Below are 23,960 nucleotides of genomic sequence, written 5' to 3' on the forward strand. Positions count from 1 at the left end.
GTTACAGGGGTGGGCGGAGGACAATAGGATGGGATTCAACACTGACAAGTGCAAGGTGCTGCACCTGGGGAGGAAGAACCAGCAGCATACCTACAGGCTGGGGAACTCCCTTCTCATCAGTGCAGAGGCAGAAAAGTATCCTGGAGTCATCATTGATGCCAAGATGAGCATGGACCAGAAGTGTGGGGATGCAGTCAGGAAGGCCAACCGCACCTTGTCATGCATCCACAGGTGTATCTCAGGCAGGTCCAAGGAAGTGATACTCCCCCTCTATGCAGCCGTAGTCAGGCTGCAGCTGGAGTACTGCGTCCAGTTCTGGGCACCGCACATCAAGAGGGATGTGGATAAGATGGAGAGGGTGCAGAGGAGAGTCACGCGTATGATCAGGGGGCAGCAGGGCAGGCCTTACGAGGAGATGCTGTGGGACCTGAACCTGTTCAGCCTCCACAAGAGAAGGCTGAGGGGGGATCTAGTGGCTGTTACAAACTAGTCAGAGGGGACCAGCAGGCATTGGGGGAGTGTCTGTTCCCCCAGGCACTACCAGGAGTGACCAGGAATAACGGTCAGAAGCTGGCAGAGAGTAAATTCAAATTAGACATCAGGAGACGCTACTTCACTGTCAGGGTGGCTAGGATCTGGAACCAACTTCCAAGCAAAGTGGTGCTGGCTCCTACCTTGGGGATCTTTAAGACAAGGCTAGCAGAACACCTTGCTGGGGTCGTTTGACCCCAGTGCTCTTTCCTGCCATGGCAGGGGGTTGGACTTCATGATCTGCTCAGGTCCCTTCCGACCCTACTAACTATGAAACTATGAAACTATGAATAGTGGAGAAAAAACCTGAATTCTGTTGAATTGTTTCCTGATAAAAGTGATCAGATAATTTTATGCCATAGTAAAGATTAATAACTTGTCTTTGTTTAGAAGTTATGCTGTATTTTACATGATGTACATTCCTACTTGTTGCTTTCTGGATATAGATGTGTGACACTGTCATGTCCAGAATTTGTATAGCATCATCTATCAGCTTCCATTCCACCTGCACAGAAAAAAATAGAGCCCTTGTACCTTGTTGTGTTTTAGTACACTGCACTCCCTTGTAGATTGATAGGTACTGATTAAATCATACAATCCTATGCTTTTGCCTGAAAAATATCTTTGATGTGTTTTGTTGGGCTCTGTTGAAAGAGACTTTCTGTTTTGTATTATGAAGAAATCCAAAGAAACAGAGCTTACTTAAATTCCCTCTTACAGGATGGAGGGCAATTTATGTCCAAATAAGGTTTCACCCCCCTTAGAAAAGCATGTAGTACCGTTGCCTATTCCTAAGTGAGAGAGGGTACCCAAGAGAACTCTGAGGTGTCAGTGGCACCTCCTCTCTGGCCATTCCTTCCCACTTCGTGGACTAGCTTAGCAAGCTCCAGATTCCTGAACAGGGGATTGGCAATCACTCACAATACTGTGCAGTGCAGATGATTTTTCTGTATGAACTGCACTACATCTACTGTAAGCTTGAGTATCTGTGCTTACACTGTTACACTTTAGCAAAATAACTGCTGTAAATTAAAGGCTCTGTGCCCAGCTAAAGGTACCACTTGAGAATAGTTCTAAGTGCTGTATAGAGCTGCTATCTCCCTCACCCCACACAGTCAAAGCTCAGGGTCTTATGTTAGGTGCACAGGTGCACCTGGGGCAATATGACCATCAGCAGCAGCAGGGCATAGTGGGTTGGGCACCCGTCAGTTTACACAAACAGCTCCTTATGTACCACCTGGGGCACATGCAGCAGGGGCACACTCAGGGCACAGAGGTGGCATGGGAGGGGTTGGCCTCAGGGTGCCTCCCCTGGTGAAGACCCCTGTGGGGAGGGCAGGGACATGGGCAGCTCCTCATTGCAATCATCCAGGAGCCCACGACCCCTGAGCCCCCAGGCATCATGGGCTGGGCAGCAGCACAACAGAGCAGTTGGCCTGCGGGGGGAGGAGTAGGGAAGTGAGGTCTGGAGCCACAACAGTACATGCTGTCTCAGGAGCCAAGCCTGTCCTGCCTTGGGAACAGGCCAGGGGAGGCAAGCTGCCTGCAGCCAGTGCCCACCAGCCCCAGGGGAATGAGCATGGATGTGGGGCTCAGCCAGTGGCTGCCTGGGCCTTGCCAACTGACTGACCGTGGTCCCTGGGCATCCATATATGCCTGACTCCCTATCTGAGGTTGGGCAGTGCACAGCTCCTGGTAGAGAGCATCTCATCTCTGAAATTTTGCAAGGTCACACAAACAGCTTCTTTCTCGTGGCTCTATAGGGCCTGCAGCTACACGTGGGGGAGAAACCACACTTGACAGCCAGGGTGTGGACTCAGGGTGACCGCTACCCACAACCAGGGCCCTGTGTATGCACCGTCTCTGCCAGAGGAGGACTCTTGACAGGACCCTCCTTCTGCACCTCCTAATCATGCTGGCAGATGACTGGCTGGTGGAAGCTTGGGCCTGGCAGACGGAGGATGTGGCACACCAGGACAGGTGGTGGATGGAGGATGTCACCCACAAGAATGTGTGGGACTGGCATGAGGAAGCATAGGACCAGGCAGACAGGTAGTTCTGGGTGCAGCTCCTAACCCAGGAGTACGAGCAGGTGGAGGCCCTGTGGAAGCAGAATGCCATCCTGGCCCAGGCAGTGCAGGCCATGGATGATAACCACTAGATGCTGGACACCATTCTGGCCCTGGTGGCTGCCTTCCTGCCACCCACTACCCAGCCCTCAACCCTAGCCCCACCTGTCCCCTAGCAGTCACCTGTTTCCCAGCAGCAGGCCCCCACCTAGGCCTGGGAGGAGATCCTGCACCCCCTCCAGCAGCCAGTAGCCCCTGTCCTGGCCCCCACCCTGGGTCCAGCGCCACCCGTATTCCCCACCTGGGCCCAGCCCTGCTGCTTACCCTGACTCCACATGGGCATGGAGCTGGAGCTGCCTGCAGTGAGGCAGGACCATACACTGGCTCTGCTGGCCCTGGACACTGCCTGCCTGAGGGGCAGCCACCCAACAGGAAGCACCATCCTCCATTGCCCCTGGTGAGTCCCACGCCTGCTGCACTCATTGTGGTGTCTGCACTCACGGTGAAATGGCCAGAGGCTATGGTGATGGCCTTCTGTCCCCAGGCTCTTCTCCCTTGGTGTCCACACCACATGGCCCCACACCCCAGGATAGTCCACAAAGGACATTATACATAGTTTTCATGGTGAAGAATGTGTTTAACTGTTGGTGGGTGGGATGAGTGGAGGAGGGGCTCTGTTTGTTGAGTGGGGAGGGAGGGAGAGGGGACTCTGTTGTGAGGGGAATAAAAACTTGTTTTTATGACATGTCTTCAGTGAGCATGGTGCTGGGGGTGGGCAGGAGAGGTGGGAGGGGTTTCAAAGATTCATAGATTGTAGAGTCAGAAGGGACACTGAAGGATCATCGTATCTGACCTCCTACCCCAGGCAGGGAAAGGACTAAGGTCAGACAACCCCAGTCAGGGGGCTCTCTAGCCTCCACTTGAAGACCTCCAAGTTAGGTGATAGTATCACCTCTCTTGGCAGCCCATTCCAGATTCTGGCCACCCTTACTGTGAAGTATTTCTTCCTACTGTCTAACCTGAATCTACTCTTCACTAGTTTTTACCCATTATTTCTAGTTACTCCTAGGGGTGCCCTGGTAAATAGTGCATGTCCAACTCTCTATTGTCCTCCCTTGATAAACTTATAGGCTGCTACAAGTTCTCCCCTCAGATGTCTCCTGTGATTGCTGAAGAGATCCAGATCTCTCAACTTCCCCTCATAGAGTTTTGTACAGAGGCCCCTAATCATACGAGTGGCCCTCCTCTGGACCCTCTACAGATTCTCCGCATCCCTTTTGGAATGTGGTGCCGAGAACTGGACACAATACTCCAACTGCGGCCTGACTAGTGCTGCATGGGGGGGAGCATCACCTCCCTCAATCTGTTGGTCATGCATCTGCTAATGCACGATAAGGTGTGATTGGCTTTGTTGATGGCTTCGTTACACTGTCAGCTCATGTTCATCTTGGAATGCCTCCAGCCACTGCTCATTGTCCCAGGTGTAATGGATGACGTGCTGCCACCAGTCCTACTGGCCCAGCAAGCCAGAGATGGCAGGGCTGCAGGTTCAGGAGGGTGAGAGCAGCCCTGGAGGTGGCATCCACCATCCCATTGTTGGTGTCCATGCCAGGGTCTGGCCAGGTAGACAGGGTGGAGGCAGTAGGTGTGAGGTGGTGGTCCTGGGACAGCATGTGGCAGCCTGGCAGGTGATTGCTGTGTATGGATGAGCTGGGAGGGACAAGACAGCCATGGACCAGGTGATGGTCAGAACAACAGGCCATCAGGGTCAGTACAGCTGTCAGCAGGAGCCAGGGCACTGGTCATCGTTGCCAGGGGCAGGGTCTGGAACAACCATAGTGCAGAGAGGCACAGACAGCAAAGAGAGCTCTGCCTAATGCTGTCCCTTTGCTGGACATGCTGCTTCTTGCCTGGGAACTGGCTGGCCAGAGAACAGCAAGCCAGGCTGCCTTTTAAAGAGGGTACCCAGCTGCTGCAGCCAGATCCTGGAGCTCCACCCAGTGGTGGCAGGGGCCCATTGCAAGGCCCCAGGAAGCAGGAACACTGACAGCAAATCTGCTCCAAGTCCCCTGCACATGCCTGGCATTATTTACTTGTGAGTAATTTACCCATGAGTAAATTGGTGCCACGGCAAATGCACATTTAGATGTGCCCAGAGGCTAAGAAGAAGAAAAAAATGAGGATTCACTTTATCTTGGAAAGAAGATTTTTCACTAGTGCTTCTCAGAGAATAGGTGCTTTTGTGTCATCAGATGATGCTGCATAGATCAAAGGCAATAATGAATGGGAAATATAGTTCTTTCTGTTTAGAAACAGTTATTGAAGGAAGTAGCATGTTCCCTGCAAAGATTTATATTTTGCTATGGTCAAACTATTAGCGCACACACAGAGGGAATTAGAGCTGTTTTGATCAGACAAAAACTGGAGAGAAGGCCTTGCCTCTACCTTTTTCTGATAAGTTGAACCTCTGGCTCAGGTTGTGCCCTTTAGCTTCCACTTGAAAGTAAAGTAATAGCTATCTCCACCACCACTCGTACTTCACAAGAAGTGGAAAAGTACGCCTCCTGCTGGTAAAGGGTGCATGAAAGGAATATCACCCTTTCCCCCACGCCCACCTCAATAACTGCTAGAGAAAGGAATACTCTGATTTCAGGATGCTTCATTAAATTATAGGATTGAGACTCTCTCTAAGTAATTAGAGGAAAAATAAATCAAGGTATAGCACATTTCCTGAGAATTTATTGACCTATTCAGAGCCATTAAATTCAATTGGTCATTAAATCACATGCTAATGCCCTGGGCAGATTTGTCATATCTACAAAAACTAATTTTAGTTGAAGTGTTGAGAGCTAATTAAAGTTTTTGCATTTCTCCCTTGGTGCTATATTTCCTCTAGTGTGATGTAGTAAGAATTACTCTGGCTTACACCTATAGTCCTCCAGGTCAGTTTGGGAAGTGGGTTTACCCCACTGCCGTAGCCCTGTCCCTGACTTTGTCAGCCATGTCTTTATCTGCTCTTGCAAAGCCCTCCTTAAAATACACTGTCCTTTGTGGAGGCCTTTAAAATCCACTCCATCCCTCAAAGTAATGTTGCCAAAAGTAATGATAATGTTTCAAAAGAAAAGAAACATTACTGCAAATTCACTTGTTTTTTTTATTTCATCCTATTCCAGTGATTTGCTTACACACTGTCTGCTTATATAGTTGGTGCTTTTTTGGAGGCTGGGCTAATATACAATCTGTAAACCATATGCTATCTTGTGGGCACAATATAAATCATAACAGCCACTTCATAGGAAATCAAATGCCAGTGAGGGTTTTTTCCTTTTAATCAGAAATGTTCTTTTAGGTTAAAGTTTTATTAATATGAACAATCACTTCTTAGACTTGCACACAAATCATAAGCTTAAAACTTATAAGGACACGATAAATATATATCATGCAAACATGTCAATAATAGTTTCTGAAGAATGATTCAACTTCTAGAGTTGCAGCCTGTAACCAGTGTTGACATATCCATTGCAGAAAAAATCAGGAGTATTCAAAACAAATTCTCATTACTTTCTGTCTTTGTGAATTCTTTTCTGAATGGTTTTAACTACTTTCTTAACCTGAATGTGGGAATTAAAGTATCTATTTTTTCACTAGTTAAAGCCAATGTTAATTTTTCTAAAATTGTATGGGTACAGAAGGACTTTTAAAATCAATCCTTATTCCATAAATGTAATCTTAAATAATGTGTTTATAATCACTGGAACACTTTAGTCTACATATATTTACTGTGTATAGTTACTAGAAAAATGTGTTTCAAGGGATCATGCCTCAGCATCTCATAGGACCGTATTTATTGTCCATTTTATGAACATTTTGATAAATAATGAGTAGCTGTGTATACATCCAGTTTTTTAAATGCTGTGGTTGTTCACTGTCCTTTTAATGAAGTGCAAAATATAGTATACAAGCCATAACTATACTTGGTACTTTGTATGTAGCTTGAAATGTTATTCATGAGGTAAGTGGGAATGATTTAACTGCATCAACCAGTTTCCTCTAACATAACGTTTTTCACTACTGAAAATCTGATAGCTCTGTTTCCTCCTCTCCTGCTAAGATATGTCATTCTGATACCTCAGTCTTATGTCAGTATGTTATGGGTGTGGTTGCTGCAGCAACAGCACACACAAGGTAACACCCTCTTATAACTACAGATATTTGAGTCAGTTTAAAATTTTACAAGGTTCTTATTAGTCTGTGATGCACTCCTTAGTCATCCACAATTACTAGCTCGTCCAATGCTCACAAATTTTAATTTGTTATTCACACAATGCAAATCACTTTCAATGTTTAGAAGTGCTGGACCTGCCCAACAAAAATTATTCTGGGTTCTATGAACCTCCAAGGCACATCTGGTTAATTCTTATGGTAAAAAGATTCCAGTTAGTTTCAAATAAGAGAAAAAAATAGGACTTTACAAATGATATCTTTGCTGAACTGTCCAGTATGTGTCCATCTGTCCCTGAACCAGGATAGAAATCAACTGGCTGTCCAGCGTTCTCGAATATCCATCAGGTGATTGGTCAGTTGCTAAAATAATGTTTGCCCTTTAAAACAATATTTAAAGTAGTTGGGAAGAATAAATGTTGAGGGATAAAATTGGAGTTAATTGAAGAAATATTCTACTTGATCCTTGTTAAGGCAATGCCAATGAGAAAAATCATCAGTAACATCTAACAGCCAATTTTGTTTACTTTTCAGACATGGAGATGACTTGATTGTGACACCATTCGCTCAGGTAGGCACAACTTTGCCCTATATTCATACAAAGGATAAGATTAGTAATTTGATTTCTCAGGTGTTGTTTACAGTTGAAGGATCACAGATTACCTGTCCATAATTTCTGTACATCTCTGCATTTGGATTTTTTTTCCTTAAAGTGGGAAAAAATAAGTAATATTAGACAGACAAACTGATCCTGCTATAGATACTACAGGTAACCCTCGCCATTCACAGGGGATATGTTCTTGAGATCCCCGTGAATGGTGAAATCCACAAATAAGGCACTGTGTTCATGAATCCCATCTGCGTTCATGAACACAGTGCCCCCGGTGGCTGGGCAGGGCATGGCTGTGCTGGCAATGGCGAGAGCCTGGCAGTAGTGGCGGGGGCTTGGTGGCGGTAAGCATGGTGCTTCTGGAAGTGTATTTAAGATGTGGGTTTGGCATTCACAAATATTTGAAACCGCAAATGCCGAACCTGCAAATAGCGAAGATTTCCTGTACCTACTTTTTTTTTTGTTGGTTTTCCCTAATTCCTTGTATAGAAAAAAATTGTAGGTATATCAATTAAAAATAACCTACTTGAATTTCTCCTCAGATATTGTATCAAACCACAATGGTACTGTGCCACCAGCAGGACAAGACTTTCTGGTGTCTAATAAGCTACTCAGGGGTTGTTGGTTGTAGCTGTGTTGGTCTAAGGACATAAGCAGATGAGGTTCTTTAGGTAGAGGTGATATCTTTTATTAGACTTTGGTTTGACTTAGTTGGTCTAATAAAAGATATTACATCTACCCAAAGAACCTGAAAAGCTACTCAGCATTCTACTCCTAGTGAAATCAAGTATTTTTTATTATTCACACTTCCTATGCCTCTATGTACAAAGGAGTTTTTTAATATAAGACAATTTCTGCTTACATTTTTTACTCACAAAATCAAATCTATTCTATATTTTGAGTTTTGTAATGACATTTTGTAAAATAGGAGCTCAAATGTAATGTAATTACAAACCTTCCTATATTTTTACAACTTAGTTATATTGTGATATGTAAAAAGATGCATCCAGAGGTGAATTTCTGAACTAATGGGCATAAATAGATAAGTTTTCCTTAAGTAGATGGGGATATCTCCCACTGAAGTGAATGAGATTTGCCTCTATCTATCTAAATGGGAAATTGAGTCTAAGGAGCTGTATGTTACTGGACAAGACAGACAAGATGAAGGGTGAAACATAACAGCATGAAGTGAGAAGTGTCCTATTTCATTGTGAACATTTAGATTTTCTTGGTATAAAGATGGTGCAAGTCACAACCATTAATAAAAGCAATAACGCTATATTTATTTTTTCTCCAAATACACACACACACACACACAGAGTATATGTGTGTATATATATACACAAGTATATGTGTGTATGTGTGTGTGTGTGTGTGTATACACACACACACACACACACACATACATACATGTATATGTATAGTGAGAACTTGGGTGTTCAGATCTCCATATTGCTCTGGCAGAATTACATTGAAGAACAGCTAAATCAGAAGTTACTTTTGCATTCATGACCAATAAAAGCTGCTAGCCTGAGACAATGGAGCTGACAGTGTGCAGGGTGATACTTGTAAAAACTGGAGTTTGGTGGTTAGTGAGGCTGACAAGTTTCAAAGAGTTTTAGGTGCTGCAAGACTTGAGACATTGTAATTACTCTCCTACAATAAACAAGAAAATTGTGGAAGAAATAACAACTAAAAACAAAACAAACTCTTATTATTGCTCTGACATCAGAAACAGCACTTTAAGAACCACCTGGAACTAAATTATGTAGTGAAGTATTTATTAGTCTTAAACATCTAGAGAATATTTGGCCCAGCAACAAAAACTTTCCAAACCACAGAAAAGAAAAGAATTGATGTTTGGTCAAATCTGCTGTGACTAGATATAGCTATACAAATCTTTTGTTACTCTATATCAGGGTGTCATACAGGTCTAGTAAACCACTGGACTGACATACTGCACTGCGTGCATATACAACATTCAGGCTGGACTCAGCAGTGTGTGCTCTTCACACAACCCAAAGGGCTGACACAGGGTGCTGCTTGTAGCCCTGGGGCAGCAAGCCCTGTGGCCAGCACATGCTGCCTGCAGTAAGCAGGGCTAGACTGGCCACACACATTGCACACAGCACATAGGGCCAGCATGGGGTGTGCACTGCCCATGATATTAACTGGATCTAGTGCTGCATGCAGCACAGTGGGTCAGTCTCTGCTGCCTCATGCAGCCTGCACCCCGCACCCTCTGTGCCACATGCAGTACTCCAGCCTCTTATGCCAGGTCCAGCCCTGTGCACCATGTGCAACATACGCTGGTCCTGGGGCTTTCTGTGCCTGCAGTTCCTGGGGCTAGCAGGGTCAGGTGCTACCTGCAGTATGCAGGCTGGGTCCACATCACAGGCTACATGCAGTGCTCCAAACTGACCCTTGTGCTGCCTGCAGTGCTGGATCTAGATGATACACTGTGGGCAGCGTGCACCACTGGTTAGCCCCCATCAAGCTGGGTGAGTTTGATGCCCTTGCTCTATACAGTATTCCAAGAAGACAGTTTTGGGGTGCCTTAGGAAAACAGTAAGGAGATAAATTAGATTGTGCTGACTGATGTTTTACTGAGACAAAGCATTTATTGGCTCAGAGGGCAGCTTTGCTTCAATAAAGACTGAGAAAAAGCTTGGACCCTGATCCTATATGCCAAAGCCTATGTCCCTGCAGAGCACAGCTGACAGCAGAAGAGCTCTGCACAGACATGGGGTCCTCATACAGAAGTCAGTTTGGAGGATTAGGGCCTCAGTATGGACTTCAGGAATTGCACCTTTATATGATATGTACATCTCATGCCAGTCATACATCCTCCCACATTCCTGTTTTAGTATGTTCCTCACTAAGAGCTCACTTTTCATCTCAGATACACTTTCGTTGTGGAAACAGCACACACATGTTTTTAGTCAGTTTGGGCTTTTATGGTGAAACTGAATGGCAGAATTTGAAACAGATGCTCAGGTTATTTTGAGGCTCCTTTATCTGCTTCCGTTGTACAGTATGCTTGTTTCATGTAATGGTGAGCCACCTGGTAGTAAGAGTTCACTTGTTATAGGCCTTGATCTCTAGTAATCAGTGGCTTTTGCTAATTGTTTGTCTGCTCCTCCTGGGAATTTCTCTCCCCGCTCTTAATAACTGTTTTACTGTGCTGTGCTGGATTTTACTGATCAGACCTGATGAAGGATGTCTTGCACTCAAAAGCTTGTCTACCTCTATTCAAACTATGCAGTTGGGCCAATAAAATATAACCCTAAGAGAGTGGTTTTCAAACTTCCTAACGTCATCGAACGCTTTCATATCACTGCTGCTGCTGCTCCTATCATAAAGATTGACATAGAGCCAGGCGCCCTGGCCCCACAATGGTACTGCACTGCCCCCGATCTGTTCCAATACCTCCAGTCATTTTGCAGAACACTTAATTGCAGAACCCCAGGGTACCACAAAACACAGTTTAAAAACCATTGCCTTACGGAAACCTTGCTTCTCACATAATTCCTGGACCGTCATTGCTACATTCCTCTAATGCTACCAGTTGTTATTAAAGATAGGGCATGTCTACACATGCATTTAGACCAGCTTAAATTTACTGCACAGTAATTTACACAAGAGAGAATAGGCCAGCGTTTACACATGCAAATGTTAAAGCACATTAACACTGCATGTGGACTGACTTGGGACTAAAGTTATTCCCAAGTCAGTCCACCCAACGTTACTGAGCAGTAAGGCATCTACACATGCATTACTGTGCAGTAACTAATTGGGCATAAATTTGATACCTACATTACACACATATCAAATGTATGCACAAGTCAGCGTAAGCCACTGTATTTACTGTGCAATACAGGCATGCACGTGCAGATATGCACCTGTACTGCAAAATCATTTCAGTTACTGTGCAGTAAATGCACACATGTAAACATGCTCACAGTTACTATCTTCTTAGGTGCCTCACTCTCCTTTATTTATATGAGAGATAGGTTACCTAAATAGTAGTGAGGGGCCTAACTATCTTTGAAGTTGTGGGTGTATTGGCCCAGTCCTGCAACCACTTGCTTTATTACAAGGGATAGAGAAGTGTACTGTGCACCATAGTACAGGACCAGACCCAAAGCAGATAATATTTATTTTTTAACTGAATACGGGATGAATAAAGTAAACATGAGCTCATTATTACTAGGGTATTGACATATCAATTTCTTTGATATTTTAGCATACTAAAAGTATTGTAATTTACTTATTTTAAACATTCCGCTTTTAAAAGAAAAATAAATTTTGAATGATTTTAAATAGAAGTAAGGACTTGTCCTGAAACAATTCTGTTTTGGCATGGTGCCTAAAAATAGCCTTGTTGTATTTCATTCATTGCTTGATCATACATTTGCATTCTTATGTTGAAATTACGATCAGTTTAGTTCAGTAAGTCTTGTGCTGCAGAGGTATGTGCAGTTAGAAAGGAGGTTGCAATACTGGAGAGCCCAGTACTTGGTTTTCTCCAGTAGATTTTAATTCTGCCAAAGCCTGCACATAACTGTATGCTTTTATATACAGGAGTATTTCCCTTGGGTGGAATTATGAAGAAACAATAATTAGAAGTCTTATTTTAAGATAAACTCACATAATATAATTCCAAAGTCCACTGAAACTAATAATCAAGTATTATACTGTTACTTTTAGCTAAGTCATGTGTAGAGTCCATTGCACATGCCAGAGGCAGACTACGTACAGTATGCTGAGGCAGGTAGAATACATAGGCAGACTGTATTCTATATAATATTTTTAGAAGGGGCAGCATGCCCCTTTAGTGACCTGGCTGGGGGCAAAAAGCCCATAACCCCAATCTCCACCCTATTTGAGTATACATTCAGTGGACACATATACTTTGCACTCAATTTCAAACAGTAAGATTCTGATTCTCCCTTTGCCCAGTTGTACATCTAGGAAAGGACTCACCCAAAAACAGATAAAATGTGGTCCACCAATGTCATTATTATAAGCTCCAAGATAGATATCCAAGCCATTTTAGCACACAAACTCAAAACCCAGCTAGCCCTCTCATCCCATCCTCCCACCATGCTAGAGGAATAGCATATCTGTCCAGAGAATATAATAGGGTGAGATAAAAATTAAATACATATTCACTGAGAAGTTGTGTGAGTCTCTCCTTACAATAAACACTTTTTCTTTTAGCCTTCAGTTTTCCCTTTTCACTGCCAGTTCAACCCGCCCCTCTACAAAATCTTCATGTTCCTTTTCTTGCTATTTTTTCCTCTTTTCTTCTGTCTCTAAAATGCAACATTTCCTTTCTTCTTCTTCTATTGCCTTTTACGTTCCCCCCATGCCTCTTTCCAGAGAAGACTAGACAGTTACCTTGCTGAGGTCACTGACCCCCAGTTATCTTTCCTGTTTGAGGCAAGGGCTGGACCCGATGATCTTCTGAGGTCCCTTCCAGCCTTACAATCTATGACTCTTTCCCATCTATACATGTCTATAATCCAGACATGATCCTTTGTTACTGACACATGTATTTGTTAGTGCCTGTACACACAAGGTCTGTGAATTTACTAACTTAGTTAATTTTATTTTTAAGTGGATGTAAAATGTAAACACTGGCTGCTTTATCCTGGACATGCAGGATGCCAGGGATGAAGTTTAACTGGGCAACTTTATTAATGCAAATACATCTGAGAACCACAAGCAAGTCACAATTACTCTTGGCTAATTTCCACATGATGGAGGCCTGTGGACAGCTCCCCATATCTCCATAGATGATCCCCAGCCTGTTTCTGAGACCCCACTGCCCTACATTTGTATGACTGTTAAGGGGCTTGAAAAGAGGGATACAGTCTCCTCACTGTATTTGATATTGGGATTCCTACCACGTCCCTCCACCCAGCTTCTTTAAGAGAGAGTTTCCCATCACTGACTTATGCTTCTGGCTTATTAGAGAGTAGAATCCCCTGTACAATGAGTACTTGGGTGGGAGAACTGCCATAAGGAGGCACCAGCAATTAGCTTTACTGCCTCTTCCTCAGTCCTCACCAGAGTTCCCAGGCTTGCTCCTTAACATCAGACAAAATATATTCACTCCTTGGTTAGACAGGTGTACCTTAGCATCTCTAATACCCTACTCCACATGGTAGAGGCTGCTTACAATAACTGTGTGATGCTCTTCTGGTACCTCCTCATAGTGACTATTAATTTCAGTTTCAGATGGGATGCATGCTGGAAGGGAAGGTTTTTTACAATCTCTCATAGATGCACAAGGCCAATGACTTACCTGAGCCCTGATGGCTCCCCTATCTGCTCATGTGACAAGTTTTTTCTTTTCAGCTTTCCTCACCTCAGACACTATAGGATGGTGTGGAGCCTTAAGAGAGCTACAGGACTTTTCTCCTACAAGTCTAGACAAGGCCAGTCAGCCACCTTTGAAATTCTGCTAGTTGCCTTGAAAATGGAAATTTCTATAATCATTCTTGCCTAGAATATAATCAATCATACAAAGAACTAGCTTTGAATGGGCCTTCCTTCTCAAAATGTGCCTAAATGGTCCCTTTGGATACTAAGTAGTATTCTGTGAAAAATGTCTATGACTTCAACTAAGGCTGCCTTTAAACAATAATGAATTGGAGTTGTTTAGTGAAGAAAAAAGAAATATATAAACTATAGCCCTTGTATTATGAAAGCTTTACTATTATATAGTGGTCAAAAGCTTCAGACAGTAAAACAATCCTGAAAAAAAATTAGTCTTCTTGTAAGTAATGTTGTATTCTTTTACCTTTAACACAGTGGGGTAGAGATAAATCAGTCTCACAACTATAAAGATGTAAAATTAAATATCCATGTATGTTTCAGGTTCTGGCCAGCCTACGTACTGTACGGAATAACTTTGCTGCATTAACCAACTTACAAGATCGGGCACCCAGCAAGTAAGTGTACACTCCCCACTCCACCTTCCACAGCCTTACCCTAATCATTTTGGAATACTTCTTTTTAACTGTTAGACCCAAGAGCTATCATTAGAACCAGCTATCATTTGCTCTTGCAGTGACTTAAACACCATGAAAGTATTTCTGTACAAGTAGTCTTGTTCACTTGAATAACGTTATTTGAGGACTATGAAAGTACTGCTTAATGTTAGTAGATTCTGGTAATGTTAGTAAAGCTGGTAGATTCTGCTCCTGATATTTTCCCCAAAATATATAAATCTCTGAAATTTAGAACACAGATTAGTAAACTTGTACTGTTTTCTTTATCCAGCAGTGATTTCTTAAGTGAATATGTGGTCCTTTGTGAAATAAAAATTTATAAAGAGCTGAAAGTGAAAGTGCATTTGAAACCTTAACCTTATTGTTAGGTTGATTTAGAAACTATTATAAATATTACTGAATATTGCAGTTTCTTTCATGTTTTATTCAGTACTTGGACTGCTTCACCATTGCTTGCTGTTCTGTTTGTGAAGCACAAACACTTGGGCCTTAAAGCTAGGGACAAACATTCAAAAAGCCTGAGCCTGAATTGATTCAATTTTTGCAGGTTAGTTTCTTGCTAGGCTGAACTGGTTTGTAACTGCACAGACATCCCAGACATGCAAGCGTTTGTGTGCAGTGGCTCAGCCTAGGAGCTGGGGGGGGTGCTAGAGCAGCCCTCCCTTCCCTTCCATAGGACTGAGCTGAGGTGGGACATAGCCAGACCCCAGCAAGGTGCTCTTATTAGCCCAGCAGGGAATTGATAATAGTGTTTATTACTCCATAATTCAGTGTTTATTTCCCCATTAAGAAAACAACAGAGGGACGTTAAGTTACCTGTTGATTCTACCTGTTGATTTAGCAGGGACTGTAGCCAGCATGGGGTCTGCTAGCTAATACACAGACACCTCCTCAGCAAGGTAAAGGGGATGGAGGGATTCCTGCTTATCAGGGAGTGGTGAGGGGGAGGAGGGGAGCAGCCCACAGTCTGTGCTGGAGCTGCAGCCCAGGGGCAGAGGGGAGGGGCCATCCCTGCTGTGGACCAGAGAGCCCTGCTCAGGTCAGAGGGTATACCAGGATGCTGGGGGTGTCTGGTTTATCTTAAACCAGCAAGGGGTCTGAGACAGACATTTCATAAACCACTTTGACCCAGATCAGTTAAGTCTGATATTACATTCAGCCAGGTTTATCTCGAACCAGTTTCAGCCCTTTTGAAGCTGGTTTATATACACTGAACATCTGTTCTGTTACAAGTTTAAACCAGTTTCTAATCACATAAACTGGTTTATGTATTTCTGTCCCTAGCCTAAGTCAGCAAAGCACTTAGGCCCATGTTTAATTGTGTCAGTGAGACTATTCACATGCTAAAATTTAAGAATTTGTTTAAAAATTCACATACTAAAGTTTAAGAAAGATATAAATCTTCATTGAATGTAGATGACATTAAACAATTACTGAATGGTTTATCTGAATTCTGAGCCAGAACGAACATAAACACTCTTGCAGTTATGGGTCAAGTTCTGTTGTAGTTATAACTATACTTCAATATTTCTTCTAAATCCAGTTTCACGGTCAATAATGGCATTTTTATTACTCCTGAAAATTATGACTTTTCATCTGTCACTCACAAACAGTGACGCACTCTGTACTGTTTACTCTGCAGATGACTGTGAAATGAATATCATGAAAAACTAAGAAAGGACATTTTATTTTTCAAGAAAGTATTCTTCAAGAATAAAATATTTATCAAACCCTGTATTAAGGATAGTAATAGTGCAAATTATCAGGATGTATTCCTGGAATTCAATGGAATGCTTTTATTTAGTACTCAAATACTGACTCAGTGGAATATATCAGATGTTTAATAGCTCATGGCAAAAGAAAACAACAGATTAAAATCATCAAAGTTTAGTTTTGCTTTCAAGGACTATGGGAGTGATTCAAATGGGATTTGTTTTATAATAACTTCAAATAGTTATGTCACTTTTCTGTGCAAAAATTTAATTAAAATAATGCTGTCAGGATTAGTTTTGCTTACTTGATTTACTTCTTTTCATCCACTGCTCTTTGCAGGGTACAGTCATAATGTATCTATTTAAACCATTTAAAATGACACCTTTATGTTCACATGTACTTTAATTGTACTGCCAGGTAGACAAATTGGGTTAAATTAATGCCATATACAGGGCCTGTCAATTTCTCAGCTGTTAAAATCCTGACCCATGATTGCATGATATCCAGATTTTCAGAGCCATGTAAAACTCAGTTTGTTCATATCATCAAGCCAAAATGTTATTGTCCTGAACTGAATAGACACAACTAACTTAATGGAGAGGTGTCAAACTTATGGCCTGCTGGCCAGATACAGCCTGCTGAACCCCCAGGATCTGCCTCACCAGTGCTGTACTATTGACACACATGCTGTGCCAGGCCCAGCTGTGCACTCAGTGCCCGGGATGTATGCTACATGTGGCATTTTCCGGGACTGGGTACCAGGCTGCTCCAACAGTGGCACTTGGTGGAGCTGGGTCTCAGGCTTCACCACACATGGTCCCCACAGTGTGTGCTGGATCAGGCATGTGGGCATGAGGGAACTTTGGGCCTGATATGGTCCACGGGGCCAGATGTGTTTGAAACCCCTGACTTAATGGGACCAGAATTTCACTCTAGATCCCTTGGAATTCTGGAATATACCACTAAATAAATTAAATGGGATGTGTATATATACAGTGCAGCTCTCCCCAAATATTCATGCTTACTGCATGTGTTTGTGGTTATATTAGGTGGAGTGTTGGCCTGGTCTTTTTTGACTCACCAGTATGGACAGCCCAAATCATGCTATACCATTTTTACCAGATAAGAACTTGAGCTTAGCCAAACTATGTTACAGTTCCAGTTAGCAGTAAGTGACTATTAATTACATTTTATGTCCAATTTTTTAATGTAGTTTTCATGCTTGAAATGTTCCAGTGCTGGAATTCTCAATATTGTGGAGTGATGTGAGGTTCAACTGTGAACTCTGAGATATATCTATGAACTTTTTATTATTTCTGAATATATTATTGTTGACAATTTCTATGTTTCAACCCCAAATAATTTCCTAAATAAAAGCGTTTCAAGGTGAATATTTTTAAAATTCACTAACATAAAACCTCATATTTATATATATATATTTAATTTCATTGTTAGACGATCACCTATGTGTAACCAACCATCTATCAACAAAGCAACCATTACAGGTAAGAGAAATTATTATAACCCCAGTGTTTCTGTGTGAAAGAATCCTCATCTTATACACTTGACTGCATACAAACACATTCTATTACATCCTTAAGTTTATTTAATAAAAGATGGTCTAGGCATTTTTTTTTACTGTAAATATCAAGTTAGTAATGTCTCAATTTAGACTACCATTTTATGGTTTTTATCTTTGTTGTTAATGTACATTCACTCCCAATTTTTGTTATTCTGTATGTTGGCAATTTCAGTAAACCAAGCTTTTTCCTTTGTTTTTTTTTTTAAATATGTCAGTATGTGTCTTAATGGTAATATGTAGACTAGTACACCAGTGTAACAAAATGTAACAGTGGGAATGGCAGCTCACTGGGTTTCCAATTGGGATGTTGAGGTAGTATCTTAGTATGACAGCAGTTAGCATAAATTGGTAGGGAGCTAATTTTCAAAATTACGTGTGACTTAAGAACCTAGATTCTATTCCCAACATTCAGTTCGGTGCATAGGAGTCCAACCCCTTTGAAAAACAGTTTTCAAACTTGGATTTTTTAAAATTACTTTTAAAGTATTTTATTTTGGAAACATTTGGGCTCCTAAATCAATTCCATCTTTTGGAAATCTTACCCTGGCACTCTTATTTAGCATCATGTCAGCTGATCTTAGTTAATTTTAGGGAACATTGAGTCCTATCAATTTACATTGTGTTACCTAATATGTGTTAGCATGAGTTCTTACACAATGTAACATCCCATGGCAGACAAATCCACAGTGGGATGCCACTTAAGTGAACCAATAGTGTTTTAGCCTCCTCTTAATGAACATGAAGGGCCCTTAAATGGATAGTTTAGCATTTCCATAATTTTCAACATTGAGTATTTTTATCCAAAGAAAGTAGATTTGATTTTTTGTTTGTTTCATGAGACAGTACCTCGGGGACAAAACAGTGCTTTGGTTCTTATTTACAGGTTGTGGCTTTCCTTTTTTAGTCACCTATAAAGATTTATTTCTCTGGGCTTTGGAGAATATTCCTCTTCTTCTTCCCACCACACAGCACAGTCACATTGACTCTACAAGGCCCTGTCTTTAGAAATCCACATTGCTTTATGACACACATAAAATCAAGTCAATAGTCAAACTATTTAAAAGGAATATTTAATAAAAGGCACAGTGTGGGCTCCTCCTCCAATAAAACTCTGTGGGACTTAATATTTTGGCTAAACATTTTTGCCTAGGGCTGGTCAGAAAATGTGGGATTAGATCATGAAAAAATTATGTTTACCAAAACTTTCTAACCACTTCTATTTTTTATTTACTATTTGAACACAGAACATACCTCTCCCACACTCGCTTCTTCACATCATTAAGTGCTGATGGCTACATCCTAAACCTGAATTGCTTTTCATAGTCTCAAATGTCTACCTTCATTTTTCACTCTTCTTTTCATGTCAGGACTTCATGTGTTTCCAGATTAAGCTGTTGAGTTGAGGGTTTGAAGATGTAGCCCTCTAACATATCTTTTCTGCTGAAGAATTCAGCAGTTGATATTTGGAAAATTTTGTTAAATGTGGTTGTTTTTTCTACTTTCAGTGTAAGCAGAGTTTGAGTGAACCTCAATATGTGAGGTTGCCAAAGCCACTTGCCAACACCACTGTTTAATTTGGCACAGGGTTGAAATACTGCAAAATAGCTCTATATTGCTGTTAATTATAAGTTTCTGCAGCACATGTAACTCCACCTGATATTCACTAGTAAGGATGTAAATTGTGGCTAAATGCTTAATCTAGTTTAAGACAAATAGTGCACATCTGTGATCATTCCTTAGCCATGTGTAGCTCACAGCTTGAGTGGAAAGCTTTCTTTTCACTTTCAGGCTTTTGAAATGCCACTTTACATGCTGACATTCATCCTTATTTAAAACTCTTTTGTAATAACTCTTAAAAGCTTGGTAATTAAATGAATTAAGAGAAAAGTAACTGCAAAGATTTCTCATGTATTGTGAACATTTCTTATGGTAATTATAACTATAACCCTATATTACTACATTCTTTGAAGAAGCACTAGGGCTTGGTTTTACTTTATTTCATTTTAAATAATTTGAGCTATTTATGCTTATTCTTATTTTTAATTTCTAGACTTTCTTGTCTTATACATTTTTGTTCTTTTCCCATGTCTAGGCACTAGATTCCAAAAGTCAGTAGCATAGAACTGTTTATAATAAGAAAAGAAAGTACCCTTAGGGGGCACACTTGCACCTGCACTCAGATATTCCCCACACACAACCAACCAAGCCACTACCTTAAAAATGTCTGAAGGTCAGACTCTTTCCTTTAGTAGGATTATCTGCCTAGAACACAGGACCATACTGGATTCTGTTGTTGATTTGTGTGTTTCCCACTGGTCTTGGGATTTGCTTTTAGTTAATCCTTGAAGAACAGTGTGTATGCAACTAATCTAGAAAATATAACCATGCCAGGCAATGTATAGGAAGCAGCAATGGAAAGCAAAGAAGAGTGGGCATAATGTAATCTAATTCACTGTTGCTCTGCCCTACCAAAGAAGCTGCTGGATGTGGTGTGCCTTTTCTACACAGTGGACATGTCTACATGAGACACTAACTGCTAAGTAGCCTAATAACACTGCACAATAGCATGTCGGGCCAAAACCATGCTAATACACTAATGTACAGTAGTTTTAGGCTACTGTGCAGTTGGCATCACTAAAAAAAGCATGTGCCAGCCCTACCATGCAATAGTGCAAATTACTGCACATTGATTTAGTATGTGGTTGTCTAAGTACTAAATGTATTGTGCAGTAAGTACGCTGCATTAATGAACATGTAGACACACCCAGTTATGTCTGTGTATGTCTCCCAATACTGCCCTCCCTTCCCTTTCCTTTTTCCCCCTCCCTTATCTTTTGTATTTTAATTTCTCCTTAAATACTTCCATGTGCATATCCATTCATAGCATCTGATGAAGTAAGCTTCTGCTCACAAAAAATTTTGCTATACACACACACACACACACACACACACACATGCACACACACTCTTTGACTAATCCTTAAGGTGAATATCTACCCTGCCTTCTACTTGACTTCAGACTAACACTGCTAACTAACTGGAACAGGCAAAAGGACCTTACTGGCCAGGAAAAGACACTGAACCACAAGAGAGCTTACAAGAGATTAAGATTCATTTTGGGTAATGAGTGAAGACTAAAGATAGATTTGCATTTTGTCTGAACTGGTTTTCCCATCAAATAAAGCTATAAAGTATTTCCCTGGTTTCTATACCAATGGATTTCATGACATAAGCCCAGAACTATGCTTCAATCTCTACCTGAGGCATATACAATCCTGATTATGCATGTTCCAGCAAGGCATTATGCCAGTGGAGAAAGAACAATATGGATGTTTTTCTCACCTCTCTCCCAGAATTTCACAAAAAGTAAATCTTTTGGTGCCATCTTGCCCCTTGGTGTTTGAAATGCTGTCTGCCCAGTTTCAAAGCTGTTGGAAAGTCTTCCTGTTTGTGGTTGTTCTGTTTGCTCTAAATATCTGACCATTCACTAGTAGAGTGTAATGCCAGATGATGCTCATCATACTAGCACAGATATTATTTCTTAAACTGCCAACAGAACCTAAGGGCACCTGAGGACACAAGGCACCAGTGCAATAAACAGGAAGATATATGTGCCATTAAGCAAGGCCATTTTTTAACAAGTACATGCACATAGGCTCCTCAAAATAAGTGTTTTAAAGAAGGATTTGAAAGAGGAGGGGAATATCAGAATGCTAAGAGAGTTTCTCCAACTTACAGGGCAGCATGGCAGAGTCAGAGAAAGATGCAAAGGGATTTGCCAAAGGAGTGGAGGACGAAGACAAAACAGTACATTAGCTAAAATTAGGTAACAGTGGAATTGACATGTACAGCAGCACATAAAAATATTTAGCCTGTTTGGTAACAAGTATGGAAACCAGGACAAAAAATCATGTGAGCAGAGGTGTGTAAAGAAGATACTGGTGTGTGATTGTAGGACAAAAAAGGAGGTGGGTGGTTTTTTAAATGGGCTGCTCTTATTAAGTATAAATATGCAGTATTTACTTAGTAAATGGAGTGCTTACTTTAAGTTGTCCATATTGAATCTCTTCAGAAGCTGTACTTAAAGAAAACAGTAAGAACAATTGTTTTCAGTGTGTTGGACAGTGGGATATTTAATCTCCAATATCAACTCTGGTTCCTAGTGAACAGCCTAAAACATGCCATCCTGTAAGACATGAGCCTGAAGCTGCACTTTCCATGTTGCCACTGAGATCCTCTGTTTATTGTATGCCTTGAATAACGACCTACAGTTCTTCTTCTGTGCTTAGAGCTCAGCTCTTCAGTCAAAAAGGAGTTTTCTTGCTTAATGAATCACATCTTCCATATATCTAGATTCATATGGCATAATGTTGTGTTTATGATAATAAGGTCCAACCATCAATAAATAACAATTAACCTTTACATTGGCACAAAAGTCCCAAGGGCTACAGCAAAATAATCAAGTTTTGAGATTCTATGCTTAGTTGAGGAAAATATAAGTAATTGTTCATTCTTTTGAGGAGTCTGAAAGTCTGCCTATACACATGCTTGAGGGTGATGGGGAAGGGGCAGCATTTTAATTGGAAAGTTTCTCAGAGAGCCACTCTAATTAAAACACTGCAGTATCACCTGTATTAAGGCCCTGTACATTTTTAATGGCCATGGGACACTTTAACTAAAGCTCATTCAATGAGCTTTAGTTAAAGTACCCCCACAGCCATTTTTAAACCTGTAGGAGTTTATACAGGTGATGCTACAGCAGTGCTAAAGTGCTCTAAGTAGAACGCAGAGCAGACTCAATCAGTTAAATGAGTCTGCTTTAATGCATTCTAATTAGAACACTTTGGAGCATGTGTATAGGTACCCCAAGTGTTAAAGTTGATGCATACTGTACCAGCAAACCCCTAACACATTTCATGCAGTATCTTGGCAGCCTTTGCCATTCCCTAAAGCTGGCTAAAGACTTGTAGTTTCATAGCAATGTGCCCTGTTTAAAAAATGAAGTAAACTTCTGAGAAAACTAGGGCTTCAGGGCTGCAGCAGGGAGTCACATACTGGGTTTAGAATGTGCATGAGCATCACTGGCACATCAGTGTGGACTGGATTTCAAGTTACATAATATCTTTCCTAAAACATTTTTTGGAAAGACATAGGTTTAGCAACAGAGGTTTACTTATATTTAACCTGAAAAGAAGGCACTATCTTTGTCATGCTACCAACACCTTACTAATTGTAAAATACTTACAGTGTAAAATTTCCCATTAAGAAATATCCCATCCCTGTCTTAATGGCATATATAGAGTGAGTATATATGAAATTATTAAATGAGAAATTAGCAAATATCTTTGCAATCATTAGAAATTAGAAAGCATGTAGTTTAATATTGGCTATTATTAGAATCCCTATGTTCTTTATGGTATATACAAAGAATACACCACTAGTGAAATAAAATATTCTAGGAGATTATGTAGTCAATTAATACTAACTTGCTACTGTATATGCACTTATTTTTTTGTCAGTAGTACATGAACTATGATAACAAGCTTTCCATGCATCACACCTTAAGTCCATCTGGTACAGACTGCAGCATTCTGCTTGTTGAATGGAGTTTCCTGCAGGTTGCATATGAAATTGGTACTCTGTGCCTTCCTTTGGTACCTATTGGTTTTGAGGTGGGGTTTATTAGCTGTGAGGTAGGAACTAGGCCTGTGCAAAGTGGCTAGTATTCACTTCAGATTCAGATTTGGCTGATTCGAGGGACAGTAATTTGATTTGGTGATTTGAATCACTGTCCCGAATTGATTTGGCCAATTCTGATTCAGAGATTCAGCTGCTGCCAAATCTCCCAATCTCTGAATCACCAAGGCTCATCCCCCACCCCTCTCCCAGCCCAGTAATGGCTGCCCTGACTCACCGGGTGCTACTGGGGGAGCGGGGGGCGGTGATCCCTGCTGCCCTGCACTGCCCCATGCTGCATGGAGGGCTCTGCCATGAGCCCCCTGACCCCACTCACTTTCCCAACACCCCCCCCCATGGCTGCCTTTCCTGCTGCAACTTTGGCCCTTTAAGGAAAAAAAAACCCCAAACCCTGGACTCATGGGTGATCCCGGCTGCCCTGTGCCATGTGGGTGGCTCTTCCATGAGCCCCCCGAAGCCCTGAGGGTGCTGCAGGAGCTAGTGAGTGCAGGGTTTATTTTGGACTTTTTTTTCTT

The 23,960-nt window shown here is 41.6% G+C and overlaps 1 protein-coding gene across 4 annotated transcripts in view; it reads left to right on the plus strand.

Annotated features, from left to right (window-relative positions):
* PDE4D (phosphodiesterase 4D) overlaps positions 1-23,960 on the plus strand; it is a 1,639,075-nt gene that overhangs the window by 1,287,799 nt on the left and 327,316 nt on the right. For all 4 annotated transcript variants that reach the window (XM_019517823.1, XM_019517824.1, XM_019517826.1 and 1 more), the window contains 3 exons: positions 7,356-7,392; positions 14,320-14,393; positions 17,622-17,671. In XM_019517823.1, the coding sequence (XP_019373368.1) occupies positions 7,356-7,392; positions 14,320-14,393; positions 17,622-17,671 (161 nt within the window). The remainder of the gene's footprint in view (positions 1-7,355; positions 7,393-14,319; positions 14,394-17,621; positions 17,672-23,960) is intronic.

Source organism: Gavialis gangeticus, unplaced genomic scaffold (assembly GCF_001723915.1).
Source record: "Gavialis gangeticus isolate Ggan-Ray unplaced genomic scaffold, GavGan_comp1, whole genome shotgun sequence".
Classification (NCBI taxonomy): Eukaryota; Metazoa; Chordata; order Crocodylia; family Gavialidae; genus Gavialis; species Gavialis gangeticus.